This window comes from Phacochoerus africanus, chromosome 4 (assembly GCF_016906955.1).
Source record: "Phacochoerus africanus isolate WHEZ1 chromosome 4, ROS_Pafr_v1, whole genome shotgun sequence".
NCBI lineage: Eukaryota > Metazoa > Chordata > Mammalia > Artiodactyla > Suidae > Phacochoerus > Phacochoerus africanus.
In genome coordinates, this window is record NC_062547.1 from 89,022,848 (window position 1) to 89,035,473 (window position 12,626).

The 12,626-nt window shown below is 41.1% G+C and overlaps 1 protein-coding gene across 1 annotated transcript; it reads left to right on the forward strand.

The window, feature by feature from the left end:
* The first annotated feature begins 11,200 nt into the window (after positions 1-11,200).
* On the forward strand, positions 11,201-12,325 carry SPZ1 (spermatogenic leucine zipper 1). The gene has a single exon (XM_047774472.1). The coding sequence runs from the start codon at positions 11,204-11,206 to the stop codon at positions 12,323-12,325; it is 1,122 nt and encodes a 373-aa protein (XP_047630428.1). The 5' UTR covers positions 11,201-11,203.
* The last annotated feature ends 301 nt before the right edge of the window (positions 12,326-12,626 follow it).

A 12,626-nucleotide genomic window follows, 5' to 3' on the forward strand; every position in this document is an offset into this window, starting at 1 on the left:
CGAGTTGCTATGGCTCTGGCATAGATCGGTGGCTACAGCTCCGATTCAATCCCTAGCCTGTGAACCTCCATTTGTCACCAGAGTGGCCCAAGAAATGGCAAAAAAGACAAAAAAAAAAAGATCAGTCTTTTGGCTTACCCTTTGAAACTAGTGAACGCTTGGTTTTGTTTGTTTGTTTGTTGGCCACACCTACAGCCTATGGATGTTCCCAGACCAGAGATTAAACCTGTGCCACAGCAGTGGCTCAAGCCACAGCAGTGACAATGCCGAATCCTTAACCCACTGAGCCACCAGGGAAGTCCAAGTCTCTATTTTATTGATATTGTATCCACCTGGAATCTCTTTATTCTTGTCTTAATGGTATGGATCTGTTAAAAGTGATCATGTACCTGTCAACATTCCCATAGCTGACCCCAGGAGGTCACCACAAGTATCTGAACTGCTATTTAATTCTTATTTGCATCTTTGTAGAGCTTCATCAGTGTATCTTACCAGGAAAACTCACCAAGATTGATTTCACACATTCATTTATCCCCAAAATGGTTATTAAGTGTCTTTCATGAGTCAAGGATTTTATAAATATTAGAAATACAACAAAGAACAAGACAAAAATCTTATCTTTGTAGAACTCACACTCTAACAGAATAAATAGATAGGTAAAGGGTAGTCATGGGAGCACCACTTTACATATGGTGATCAGGGAAGGCTGCATAAGGAGATGCCATTTGGGCAGAGACATGAGTGGAGAAAGAGTGAGCTATATGAAGGTCTGGGAAAGATCCTCCTAGGCAGAGGGAAGAGCCAGGCAGAGATGCTGGGCCAGGGAAGGTTTGGAGTGCTGGAAAAACTGTAGTGGGGAAGGGAAGGGCCCTCCCAGAACAAAGGGAAGGCAACATGTAGCATCAGCACCTGCAGGCACAGGGGCAGCTCTGTAACAATGTAACATAACCTGAATCTATGGGCGGATCTGTCCACTCAGAAATTACAGAATGTATGTTACCTTATAAGGGGGACAAAGGGACCAAAGTGTGAAAGAAAACAACAACAACAACAAAATAACAGAGGGTGTAAGACAGCACCCCATAGCAGCCTCCGAGGCTCAGCCATTGGATATGAATCTGCTGAGCCAGTACCAGCATGAATAAACACTACTTCCTGGAAAAAGGCCTCAGTGTCCTGTCTCCCTGTATGTAAGTCCTGCAACAAAACAGCTGGTGTTTCAGACAAAGAGAACTACATGTCTGAAGGCTAAGAACTAAGAGGTGAGAACTGAGAAAGAACGTTCTGTGTTCTCATATTTAAGAGAAAATGAGGAGTTCCCGTCCTGGTGCAGTGGTTAATGACTCTGACTAGGAACCATGCGGTTGCGGGTTCGATCCCTGCCCTTGCTCAGTGGGTTAAGGATCCAGCGTTGCCGTGAGCTGTGGTGTAGGTCGCAGACACGGCTCGGATCCCGCATTGCTGTGGCTCTGGCGTAGGCCAGTGGCTGCGGCTCCGATTCCATCCCTAGCGGGAACCTCCATATGCCGCGGGAGAGGCCCAAAGAAATAGCAAAAAGACAAAAAAAAAAAGAGAGAGAGAGAGAGAGAAAATGAAATTTCTAATGGCTCCTATGTGGTAAGGGGGGGGCGGTGAAAGGTGAAGGAACCTAACCCCTCACCAGATGCTATTTGTTTTGTTTTTGTTTTTTGTCTTTTTGCCTTTGCTCCACGCTGACAATATCCTGTGTCATGGGTACATATAATCGCAATCCCCATGTAACAGCTGAGGCTCCGTGAGACTAGGTAATTGACCAACGTTGCAGGGTTGGTACGTGGCTGAGTTGGGATTTGAACTCGAACTCGGGCTGTGTAACGTCAAAGCCTGTTCTGGGTCTGGAGGTCTGGAATAGCCAAGAATGTAAAATGCTGCTGAGAGGACTAGACGATAAAGCTGTAAACCTGTCCTTTGGATTTCTCAACAAGGAGGTCTTTGAGGAACTTCTTAAAGTACTGGAGCCAGAAGGCAGACTCCAATGGTTTGAAGCATGAGTAGGAGTGAGGAAATGGGAATAGTGTTCAGCCCTTTGCTTGGAAAGACAAGAGAGGTGGGGTGAGGATGCCGTGTTCTTTTTTCATTTTGTAGAGATGTAAATAGTGCTGTGTAGCTGGTAAAGAGCCTGGTCTTTCAGGAGGTGAAAAGGCCTGGCATCCTAGGTGCAGAGGAAGATGAGCAAGAAAGGAAGAAGGGGATGCTAATCTTCATAAGCAAGACAGCTGAAATCTGACATCTAGAGTCAAGCTGCTGGAGTTCCACTTAGCTTGATTCTTGGATCGATTTCATTGTTTGCCCGTTTTGCTTTAGAGACAGAAGCTTGTCTTTAAAAATTAAGAAACGAGGCAGAATTGATGACCAAGAAACATCACAGTGAAGGAAGATTAATTATTTACATCCTCCAAGTCCTCTGCAATTCTTTTAATGCGGTTATATAATGATTAGTCTTATTAATTACCATAAAAGCATGCCAGTGTTAGGTTTACAGCATATCATCTTGACAATCTGTCTTCAGAACATCCTAGGGATCCTCAAACACCATATGCAGGAGTTGGAAACTGCTTGTTCTGATTGGGCAAGCAGTGAGCTCTAACTGAAAAACTCGGGCAAGTAAGACTTGAGATATAATGTACAAGTGTGTTGACTGTACTTACTAATATATACTTACTAATACTGTATTGAACCTGAAAATACGCTAAGAGAATAAATACTGGGTGCACTCATTGGGCAAAATGCTAACAATGTAAGGAAATATGTTAATTAGCTTGATTGTAGTAATTATTTCACTATATATGTATATCAAATCATCACGATGTACACCTTAAGCATATATACAATTTTAATTTTAAAATATATAAATAAGGACATTCCCATTGTGATGAGGCAGAAAGGAATCTGACTAGTATCCATGAAGATGTGGGTTCGATCCCTGGCCTTGCTCAATAGGTTAAGTATCCAGCATTGCTGTGAGCTGCCGTGTAGTTCTCATACATGGCTCGGATCCCAAGTTGCTGTGGCTGTGGTGTAGGCTGGCAGCTGTGCCTCTGATTCCACCCCTAGCCTGGGAACCTCCATATGCCACACCTGCTGCCCTAAAAAAAAAAAAAAAAATGTACAGATCCCTGGGTTCCAACCCAGATACTATATTCAAATATAATTTACTGTCTTTTAATGGTAATTTTTTCCAGGTCAGGATCCAGCCCAGAATCACGCTGCATTTAGTTGTCATGCCATTTAATTCCTTTTAAACAGGTCCAGTCTTTGCTTTCATGACCTTGAGGGTTTTTTTTTGAAGAATATAGTCCATTTCATAGAAAGTCCCTCGATTTTTGTTCTTCTGATGTTTTCTCGTGGTTATATTCAGATTATACATTTCTGGCCAATTTTTGGTGATTATGAATAAAGCTGCTATAAATATTCACATGGAGCTTTTTTTTTAAATTTTTTTTTTTTTTTTTTGCTTTTTAGGGCTGCACCTGCTGCATATGGAGGTTCCCAGGCTAGGGGTCCAATTAGAGCTACAACTGAAGGCCCATGCCACAGCGACAGCAACTCAGGATCTGAGCTGAGTGTCGGTGACCTATACCACGGCTCACAGCAATGCCAGATCCCTAACCCACTGAGCAAGGCCAGGGATTAAACCCACAACCTCATGGTTCCTAGTCGGATTCGTTTCCGCTGCGCCATGACAGGAACCCCACATGCAGCTTTTTGTGTAAGCCTAAGTTTTTAATTCAGTTCATTAAATACCTAGGAGCATGATTGCTAGGTCATATGGTAAGTCCATATTTAACATTATAAGAAGCCAGGAAATTGTCTTCTAAAGCTCCTGTACTATTTTTGCCTTCAAACTAGCAATGAAAGATAGGGTACTTCTTATTTGTGGTATTGTCAGAGTTGTTTCATTTTGTTTTTTTAATATTCAAATGGTATGTCATGGCATCTCATTCATCTCACTGTTTTGCAATTTGCCTTCCATAATGACAAACAATACCAAGCATCTTTTTTTTTTTTTTGGCCACCCTCATAGCATGTGGAAGTTCCTGGGCAAGGGATCGAACCCACACCACAGCAGCAGCTCAAGCTGCTACAATGACAACATTGGATCCTTAACCTGCTGTGCCGCAAAAGAAATCCTTTTTTGGGGGGGGGGCTTTTCTCTTAGATGAAAATCAGTTGACTGTAAAGCTCAGGATCTATTTCAGAGCTTTCTGTTTTGTCCCATCTATCTATGTGTCTATCCATTCACCAATACCACACTATCTTGACTCCTATATCTTAGGGTAATACTTTTTTTTTTTGTCTTTTTGCCCTTTCTTGGGCTGCTCCCGTGGCATATGGAGGTTCCCAGGCTAGGGGTCGAATCCGAGCTGTAGCCACCGGCCTATGCCACAGCCATGGCAATGCCAGATCCGAGCTGTGTCTGCGACCTATACCACAGCTCACCGCAACACCGGATCCTTAACCCACTGAGCAAGGGCAGGGATAGAACCTGCAACCTCCTAGGTCCTAGTTGGATTCGTTAACCACTGAGCCACGACGGGAACTCCACTTAGGGTAATTCTTAAACCTGCTGAGCCATGAGGAAACTGCCCCATAACTGGTGATGTTAATTTCAATCCCATAGTTAAGGTGGTGACTGCCTTATTTCTTTATTATAAAATTATTATTCTTTCCTTTCGCTATTAATAAGTATCTTTGGAAAGATGCTTTGAAAAAAAGGTGAAAGATTTATACAATCTGAAGAGAAACTAGAGTATGAAAGCTGCTTTGAGATTATGTAAATATCTTGTTTCTCATCAAATTTTCACCCACTGGTTTTAGCATACATTGATAATCCTTTTTGGTGGTGCAGGTGGGGTGGATTTCTAAGACATTTGGAAGTTCTCAGGCCAGGGAAAGAACCCACACCACAGCAGTTAAAAAATCTGCCAGATCTTTAACTGCTAGGCCACCAGGGAACTCCAATAACCCTTGATTAAAACAACTACTACTGGAGTTTCCTGGTGGCATAGCTGGTTAAGGACCTGGTGATGTCGCTGCTGAGGCTCTGGTTGCTGCTGCGGTGCAGGTTCCATCCCAGGCCCAAGAACTTCTGCATGCTGCAGAATAGGTCTTTTTTTTTTTCTTTTGGTCTTTTTAGAGCTTGCAGCATATGAAAGTCCCCAGGCCAGGGGTCAAATCAGAGATGCAGCGGCTGGCCTACACCACAGCCACAGCAATGCCAGATCTGAGATGCATCTGTGACCTACACAAAGCTGCAATGCTGGATACTGAACCTGCTGATCGAGGCCGGGGATTGAACCTATATCCTCATGGATACTAGTCTGCTTCATTACCGCTGAGCCACGACGAGAACTCTTGCAGGGTAAGTCCTGATATCAGGTCATGTGAGTTTTCCTACTTTGTTTTTCTTTTTCAGGAATGTTTTGGTTATTTATTCTGGCTCCCTTGAATTTTTATATGAATTTTAAGACCAGCTTGTCAGTTTCTGCAAAAGAAGTAGCTGGGATTTTGATAAAATTGTATTGAGTCTTCAATCAGTTTGCTATCAAGTCTTCAAATCCATGAACATGAGATACTTTTACCACTTATTTAGATCTTTAATTTCTTTCAACAATACTTCGTAGTTTACTGAATGAAGTTTTGCACTTTTTTTTTTAATTAAAATTTTCCCTGTATACAGCCACTCCTGTTATTTGCAGCAGTTTTGTTCTATAAATTCACCGCCAACATTGAATTAGCCAATACTGAAATACTGCCTCTAAGGGAAATGCTGACAAAGTTAGATTCTTTCGTGTCCCTGGGTCACATTTTCTTCAGTCAAAATGCCATTTGTGGAGTTCCTATCATGGCTCAGTGGTAGTGAACCCAACTAGTATCCATGAGGACGTGGGTTGCTTCCTGGCCTCGATCAGTGGATTAAGGATCCGACATTGCCACGAGCTGTGGTGTAGATTGCAGACACCACTCGGATTGGTGTTGCTGTGGCTGTGGCCTAGGCTGGCAGCTTTAGCTCTGATTTGACCTCTAGCCTGGGAACTTCCATATACCAGGGTGTGGTCCTAAAAGGACAAAAAAAAAAAAAAAGTCATTTGTATTATATAGGTCTGTTTGCCAGTGTTCTTGTAAAACAAGCCAGTCGCAGCAGCTTTGAAAACCTATTCTTTCACATAACCTTTTCCTATATAACACTTAGCAGACATTTAAACATTCTTCCACAGCCCACCCTGCTTCCCAGGCAAGTTTAACAGGTTATGGCAGGAGGGTTGGACTCTAGTTCCAGTTCTCATCACAACTAGCTAACTCTGAGCAAGTCACTTAGAATTTCCACTTTCAAACTCTTCAAAAATAAGACTGTGGATAAGAAAATCCCCATGGTTCCACTCATTCTAGAGTTCCAAACTAAAAAAAAGACAGGGTGGGTGGGTGTGGTGGTAATAGTAATTTTAAAGGCCCACAGCACCATCTGGTGGTCAAAGAGAAGAGGCTAGATTGAGGAAAAGGGTTTAATAGATGCATTCAGATACATCTATATTTGGCTTCTTTGAATAAAATCTCACATTTTCGATTTGTCCTCTAAAATGGCTAAACACATTTTTACCAATACCTATAAAAACAATCATACAGGTCTTTATGCTTAAAATCACAACCTGTGGGAGTTCTGCTGTGGCTCAGCAGCAACAAACCAGACTAGAATCCAGGAGGACGCAGGTTCGATCCTTGGTGTCCTTTAGTGGGTTAAGGATCTGGCATTGCCATGAGCTGTGGTGTAGGTCACAGATGTGGCTTGGATCTGGTGTCACTGTGTCTGTGGCATAGGCTGGCTGCTACAGCTCCAATTGGACCCCTAGCCAGGAAACTTCCATATGCCACAGGTGTGGTCTTAAAAAGACAAAAAAAAAAAAAAAATCACACCCTGCGTAGAATGCCTTGTAAATATAAAGTCTAACCCTTGAATAGCCATCGTTACTGAGCTACTATGCTTTGGTTTGAAAAAACAAACAAACTAACAAGTAGAACAAGTAAAACAACAACACAAAATAAAAATATATTTCATTATACCAGACTTTTCACATTAAAATTATTCACACATATTTGATTAAGAAAATGACAATATTCAATTATAATCCCCACAAACAAAATAAATATCCATGAGTTCATAGTTATATAAGCACATAAGTGATTGAATGAATGAATAAAAAGGATAAATAGGAGTTCCTGACATGGCGCAGCAGAAATGAATCCGACTAGGAACCATATGGTTGCAGGTTCAATCCCTGGCCTCGTTAAGTGGGTTAAGCATCCAGTGTTGCTATGAGCTGTGGTGTTGGCTCGGATCTGGCGTTGCTGTGGCTGTGGCCATTGGCCACAGCTCCGATTAGACCCCTAGACTGGGAAACTCCATATGCCACAGGTGTGGCCCTAAAAAGATAAAACAAAATAAAATAAAAAGATAGATAAGTAAATACATGAAAAGAGATAGTCCTTCTTTACAAAATAATTCCGATCAATAAATATAAAAGGAATGAAAAATAGAATACTACCATTAGATCATCACTGTAATAATTGTTCCAGGCAAGATTCACTTCCATACACAAAAATATACTGTATAGGCAAAAGTTTGAGGAGAAACTCAAAACATCCTCTCCAGGATGTTTGTCAATTACAAAGGCAAAGACAGTAACTTTATCATAGTTTAACCCAGCAGATATCACTTAATGAAGGGACCAAGGTTAACACCACTAGAAATAAGACATGTTGACATCATGTATACTTTGATATGATTTATACACACATGTATTTTTGTTTATATATATATATATATATATATATATATATATATATGTGTGTGTGTGTGTGTGTGTATTTTGCTTTTTAGGGCTGTACCTGCAACACATGGACGTTTCCAGGCTAGGGGTGGAATTGAACTACAGCTGCTGGCCTGTACCACAGCCACAGCAATTCAGGATCCAAGCTGTGTCTGCAACCTATACCACAGCTTACAACAAAGCCAGATCCCCGACCCACTGAGCAAGGCCAGGGATCAACTGGAATCCTTAAGGAGACTAGTGGAATGCATTTCCTCTGCACCGCAAAGGGAACTCCATGATTTATGTTTCTGTTAAGGAAAACTGGTTTTAAAGAGAGAGAAAATTCTATGTAAGTTTTCTAATAGCTTTTTCTCCTTTTTGCATATTTTTAAAAAGTCACGAAGCTATATGTCACTTAGTAGTTAGCAACAGTAAGACAATCCAAATGTGTTTAACATCCACAGTTATCTACCGGGAGTATGAGTCAATAAAGAAGACCACTCTGATTATCTTTCAGCATCTACGGTAAACTCAAATTTGAGTAAAATCCACCAAAATGTTATTTGAAATGCATTATATTTTTAAGGAGGAAGGATATATTTAAATCTCCCTTTGATAAAAAGAGAATTCTCTTGGTATCTTGACAGGGTCCCTTCAAACCAGTTTCCAGAAAAATCAAAGACAAGTGTATTATCAGATTTATGTCCAAAAGCATCCAAAAACTGCAAGCACAAGGAGATAGAGAATGAAGTTTCTTTCAAGTATCCACAAAATACACATGAACTCTGATAATCTATTAGGCCAAAGAGAAAATATCAATTCCAAAAGTAGAAATAGGAGTTGCCATTGTGGCACAGTGGAAATGAATCTGACTAACCAAGTGGTGGCAGGTTCCATCCCTGGCCTCGCTCAGTAGATTAAGGATCTGGCGTTGCCATGAGCTATGGTGTAGGTCGCAAGCGAAGCTCAGATCCTGCATTGCTGTGACTTGGTGTAGGCCAGCAGCTGTAGCTCTGATTTGATTCCTAGCCTGGGAAACTCCATATGCCACAGGTGCAGCCCTAAAAAGCAAAAAAAGAAAGAAAGAAAGAAAGAAATATATTTTCTGATTATAAGACATTTAAACTAAAAATTAATTTTAATTACCAAATTAGGAATAAAAACATTTCATCTTGGAGAGTTAAAAACTATCTTAAATAATAGCTTGAGTCAAAGGGAAAATATTAAAATGCTGACCAATTTGAAATGGATTTAAAGCATAAGGGCAAACGCTAGCCTCTATGGTATCATTGTGTGGGTTAGAAAAGTGTTTCTTCCTCAAGTGAAAAAAAAGACCAACATTGTTGCATCTGTGAATGGTCACAAGGCCATGGCTCTGAGCCCAGATGGCTGCAAGATGACACTCAAGGAAACCAAAGTCAAAATGAGTTGGCTGGGAGCTGTGAAAGAAAAAAAAAAAAAAAAAACCATAAATTTCTCTAAGGGGGAAAAAAAAACCCCAATCCTGCTAGATAATGAATTTCCCCTTAAGACTGGAAGCAAACTTCTTGTTTATATATATATATATATATATATATGTACTTTTTTTTTTTTGCTTTTTTTTTAAGGCCGCACCCCAGCACATGGAAGTTCACAGGCTAGGGGTCAAATTGGAGCTACAGCTGCTGGCCTACACCACAGCCACAGCAATGCAGGATCTGAGCTTCATCTTGCCACCTACACCACAGCTCTCAGTAACACCGGATCCTTAACCCACTAAGTGAGGCCAGGGATTGAGCATACATCCTTATGAATCCTAATCAAGTTCGTTAACCACTGAGCCACAAAGGGAACTCTGTAAACTTTTAGTTAATGAAGTGCCTTGCTAGCAAGATTTTGAAGGCCAAGACAAAGTCTCACTTAAGGAATGTTCCCTTTGATTGAACTTAATATTCTCAAGGTCCTGATTCCTAAAGACAAAGAGAAAAGAGTGCACTAGTTTTGATATTCTTCAGTTACTTCTCTATAAACCTCTACAGGATTTACCTGTCTCAAATGCTTTAGGTGAATCATGCCATTTTATTTTATTTTAAACATTTATTTACTTATTTATGGCATGTGGTAGTTCCCAAGCCAGGGATGGGACCTGTGTCATGGCAGCAATCCAAGCCACTGCAGTGACAATGCCAGATCCTTAACCTGCTGCACCACAGGAGAATTCCCAAACTAGGCTACTTTAAACAAGTTCTTATGAAAAGTAATGAAAGTTATATCCCCTGATATAAATACTTCGGAGCAAACTTCCTAGGCCAAGAAAAGTCTCAGTTTGTAATTGTGTTGTTAAGAAACCATTTAGATAGTCTCTTCTCATTGCAGCAGAATATTTTTCAAGAGTGATTCCTGACATTATTTCCCTAAAATCACAGAAAGGTTGCAGCACTTTTGGGGTCTATTTAATAAGAATGACTTTCTTTTGCAGGAGCAGTTCTAAAACGGGAGCAAGAAGGGTTCCAGGGAGTTCCCAGCGTGGCTCAATGGTAACAAACCTGACTAGTATCCATGACGACTCAGGCTCAATCCCTGGCCTCACTCAGTGGGTTCAGGATCCGGCATTGCCATGAGCTGTGGTGAAGGTCGCAGATCCCGAATTGCTGTGGCTGTGGTGTAGCTGTAGTTCCAATTCAACCCCTAGCCTGGCAACCTCCATATGCTGTGGGTTCAGTCCTAAAAAGGCAAAAGAAAAGTGGGAGGGAGGGTTCCAGGTGGATGAAAGAAGTCCTTACCAGGAAAGACTTCTCTTAGTCATGCACTTAAGTGGTAGAAAAATATCCCATAGTTGAGAATGGATTGTGGGTGATGAAGATGAGGGAAAAGTCACTGAATAGGATGAAAAAGAAAGTCATTGAATGAGATGAACAGGAACCTAGAAAAGGAAGGGAAAGACTGATGCAGAGATCTTTCTGGAGTGGAGAGTACCTCTAGGTTGACTTTGAATCACCAGGTGAGCGTTTAAGAGGCTTTTTATTGTGACCCAAAGGAAACAGAATCTGGGGACAGGCCACAATGGTGCAGTGACAGAATAAAGACCTGGTTGCCAGGGGTCGAGAAATAAACCCCAGAAGCCTGGAGGAAGAGAGATGGAGCCCTAGCTCCTGGTCCCCTTTCCCTCCCTCCTTCCCCCTTGGTTTTCTGAGATGTAACCTTCCACCTAAACATCATCTTTCTGGTTTCAGGCCTGAACTGTGGTCTCTGATGTCTGCTTGGTTCCACTTTTTTCTACCCATTTGCACAGAGGACCACCACCTTCCCTTTCTGGAATCTCTAAGGTTTTCTGCTTTGCTTGTGCCCTAGTCATCAGCCCAACTACCTCAGCTGAGATGGAAGTGCCCACTCCCTCCCAAACACTTAAGCCTCCCAATCTCAAAGCAGAGTCTTTGGACCCAAAGGTTGTCATTGCCTTATTTGAAATTGGATCACTTCCCCCCGTCTCCTGCAGTCCTCTACCTTCCCCCCTAAACAGTAACCATGAAGCAACTGAACAACGAATTGCAAGGAAATTTGACGATCTCTTAAAAGAAATTAAAGATATTGTTCAAAACATGACAAGTTATGAAGAGAAGGTCAAAGAAACAAAAGAATCTTGGGAGGAAACCAGTATCTCTGAGGATGTATCAGAACTTAAAGAAAAAATCAGAGGACTTGGTAAAATAAATGAAACACTGTTGAAAAAACTGCTTGGTAGTTTGGACCTAGAGAAAGAAAATGCAAAGAAACAAGAGATGATGTCAGAAAAGCAGAATTCCAAGGACACAGTGCAAGGTTTTGCAAAGGATTTGGTAAATTGTTCAGAGGAAAAAAGAGGCCTTTGTGAAACTCACCTAAGTAAGGAAAAAGCAAGGTACGAGCTCCCTCACGTTCAAGAAGAAAATATCAAACTGAAGAACAGCATGGAGCAGTTATTGCAGGAAGCAGACCACTGGAGCATGCAACATACAGAACTTAGTGAACTAATCAAATCCTATCAGAAATCTCAGAAAGACATAAAAACTCTTGAAAATGATGGAGCCAAGTCCCAAACTCAACCAGATAGTGAGACATCAGCTAAGCATGAGCTGGAAGAACAAGTGAGGAAACTGAAACAAGACACATATTCATTGCATTTGATTGCAGCTTTGCTGGAGAATGAATGTCAAATCTTAGAGCAGAGAGTAGAGCTTCTCAAGGAACTCCATCATCAGAAAGAGGAACCTCTACAAGAGGAGCCAAGCCAAATAGACTGTGAGCCAAACAAGAAAGAACAGAAGCTATCAGAGGCAGAGAAGGTCAAAATATACAAGCAAAACATGCAAAGAATGGAAGGTACATTTCAAAAAGGAGACCAATTCTATAGAAGCCTAGATGCTTGTCATAAAAAGAAAGCTCGTAATAACCTGTTCAATACTCATCTTGCAAGAAGAGCTCTTATAAGAAAAAAGAGGCCAGCCAGCAGCCTAAATTAAAAAAAAATATCAAATGTAGAAGAAAAAGCAGTTCTTCAAAAAACTATAGTAACTCCAGGCATAATCAATCATCAAACCTAGGAGAGACTGTTGGTTCAACCAAGAACTACAGAGCAAGAAGATTAACACAACATTATTCATTACCTCAGTAGGTACGTAAGTCTGGTCCTCAATGACCATTACTGTCAATTTTTTGTCATATTCATCATCTTTACAATCTGTTTCTTTAGTTATTAGATAGAGAGTCTATGACATTTTAATCAAAAGTGAGAATTTGCAGGTCCAGTAAGTAATGATCTAA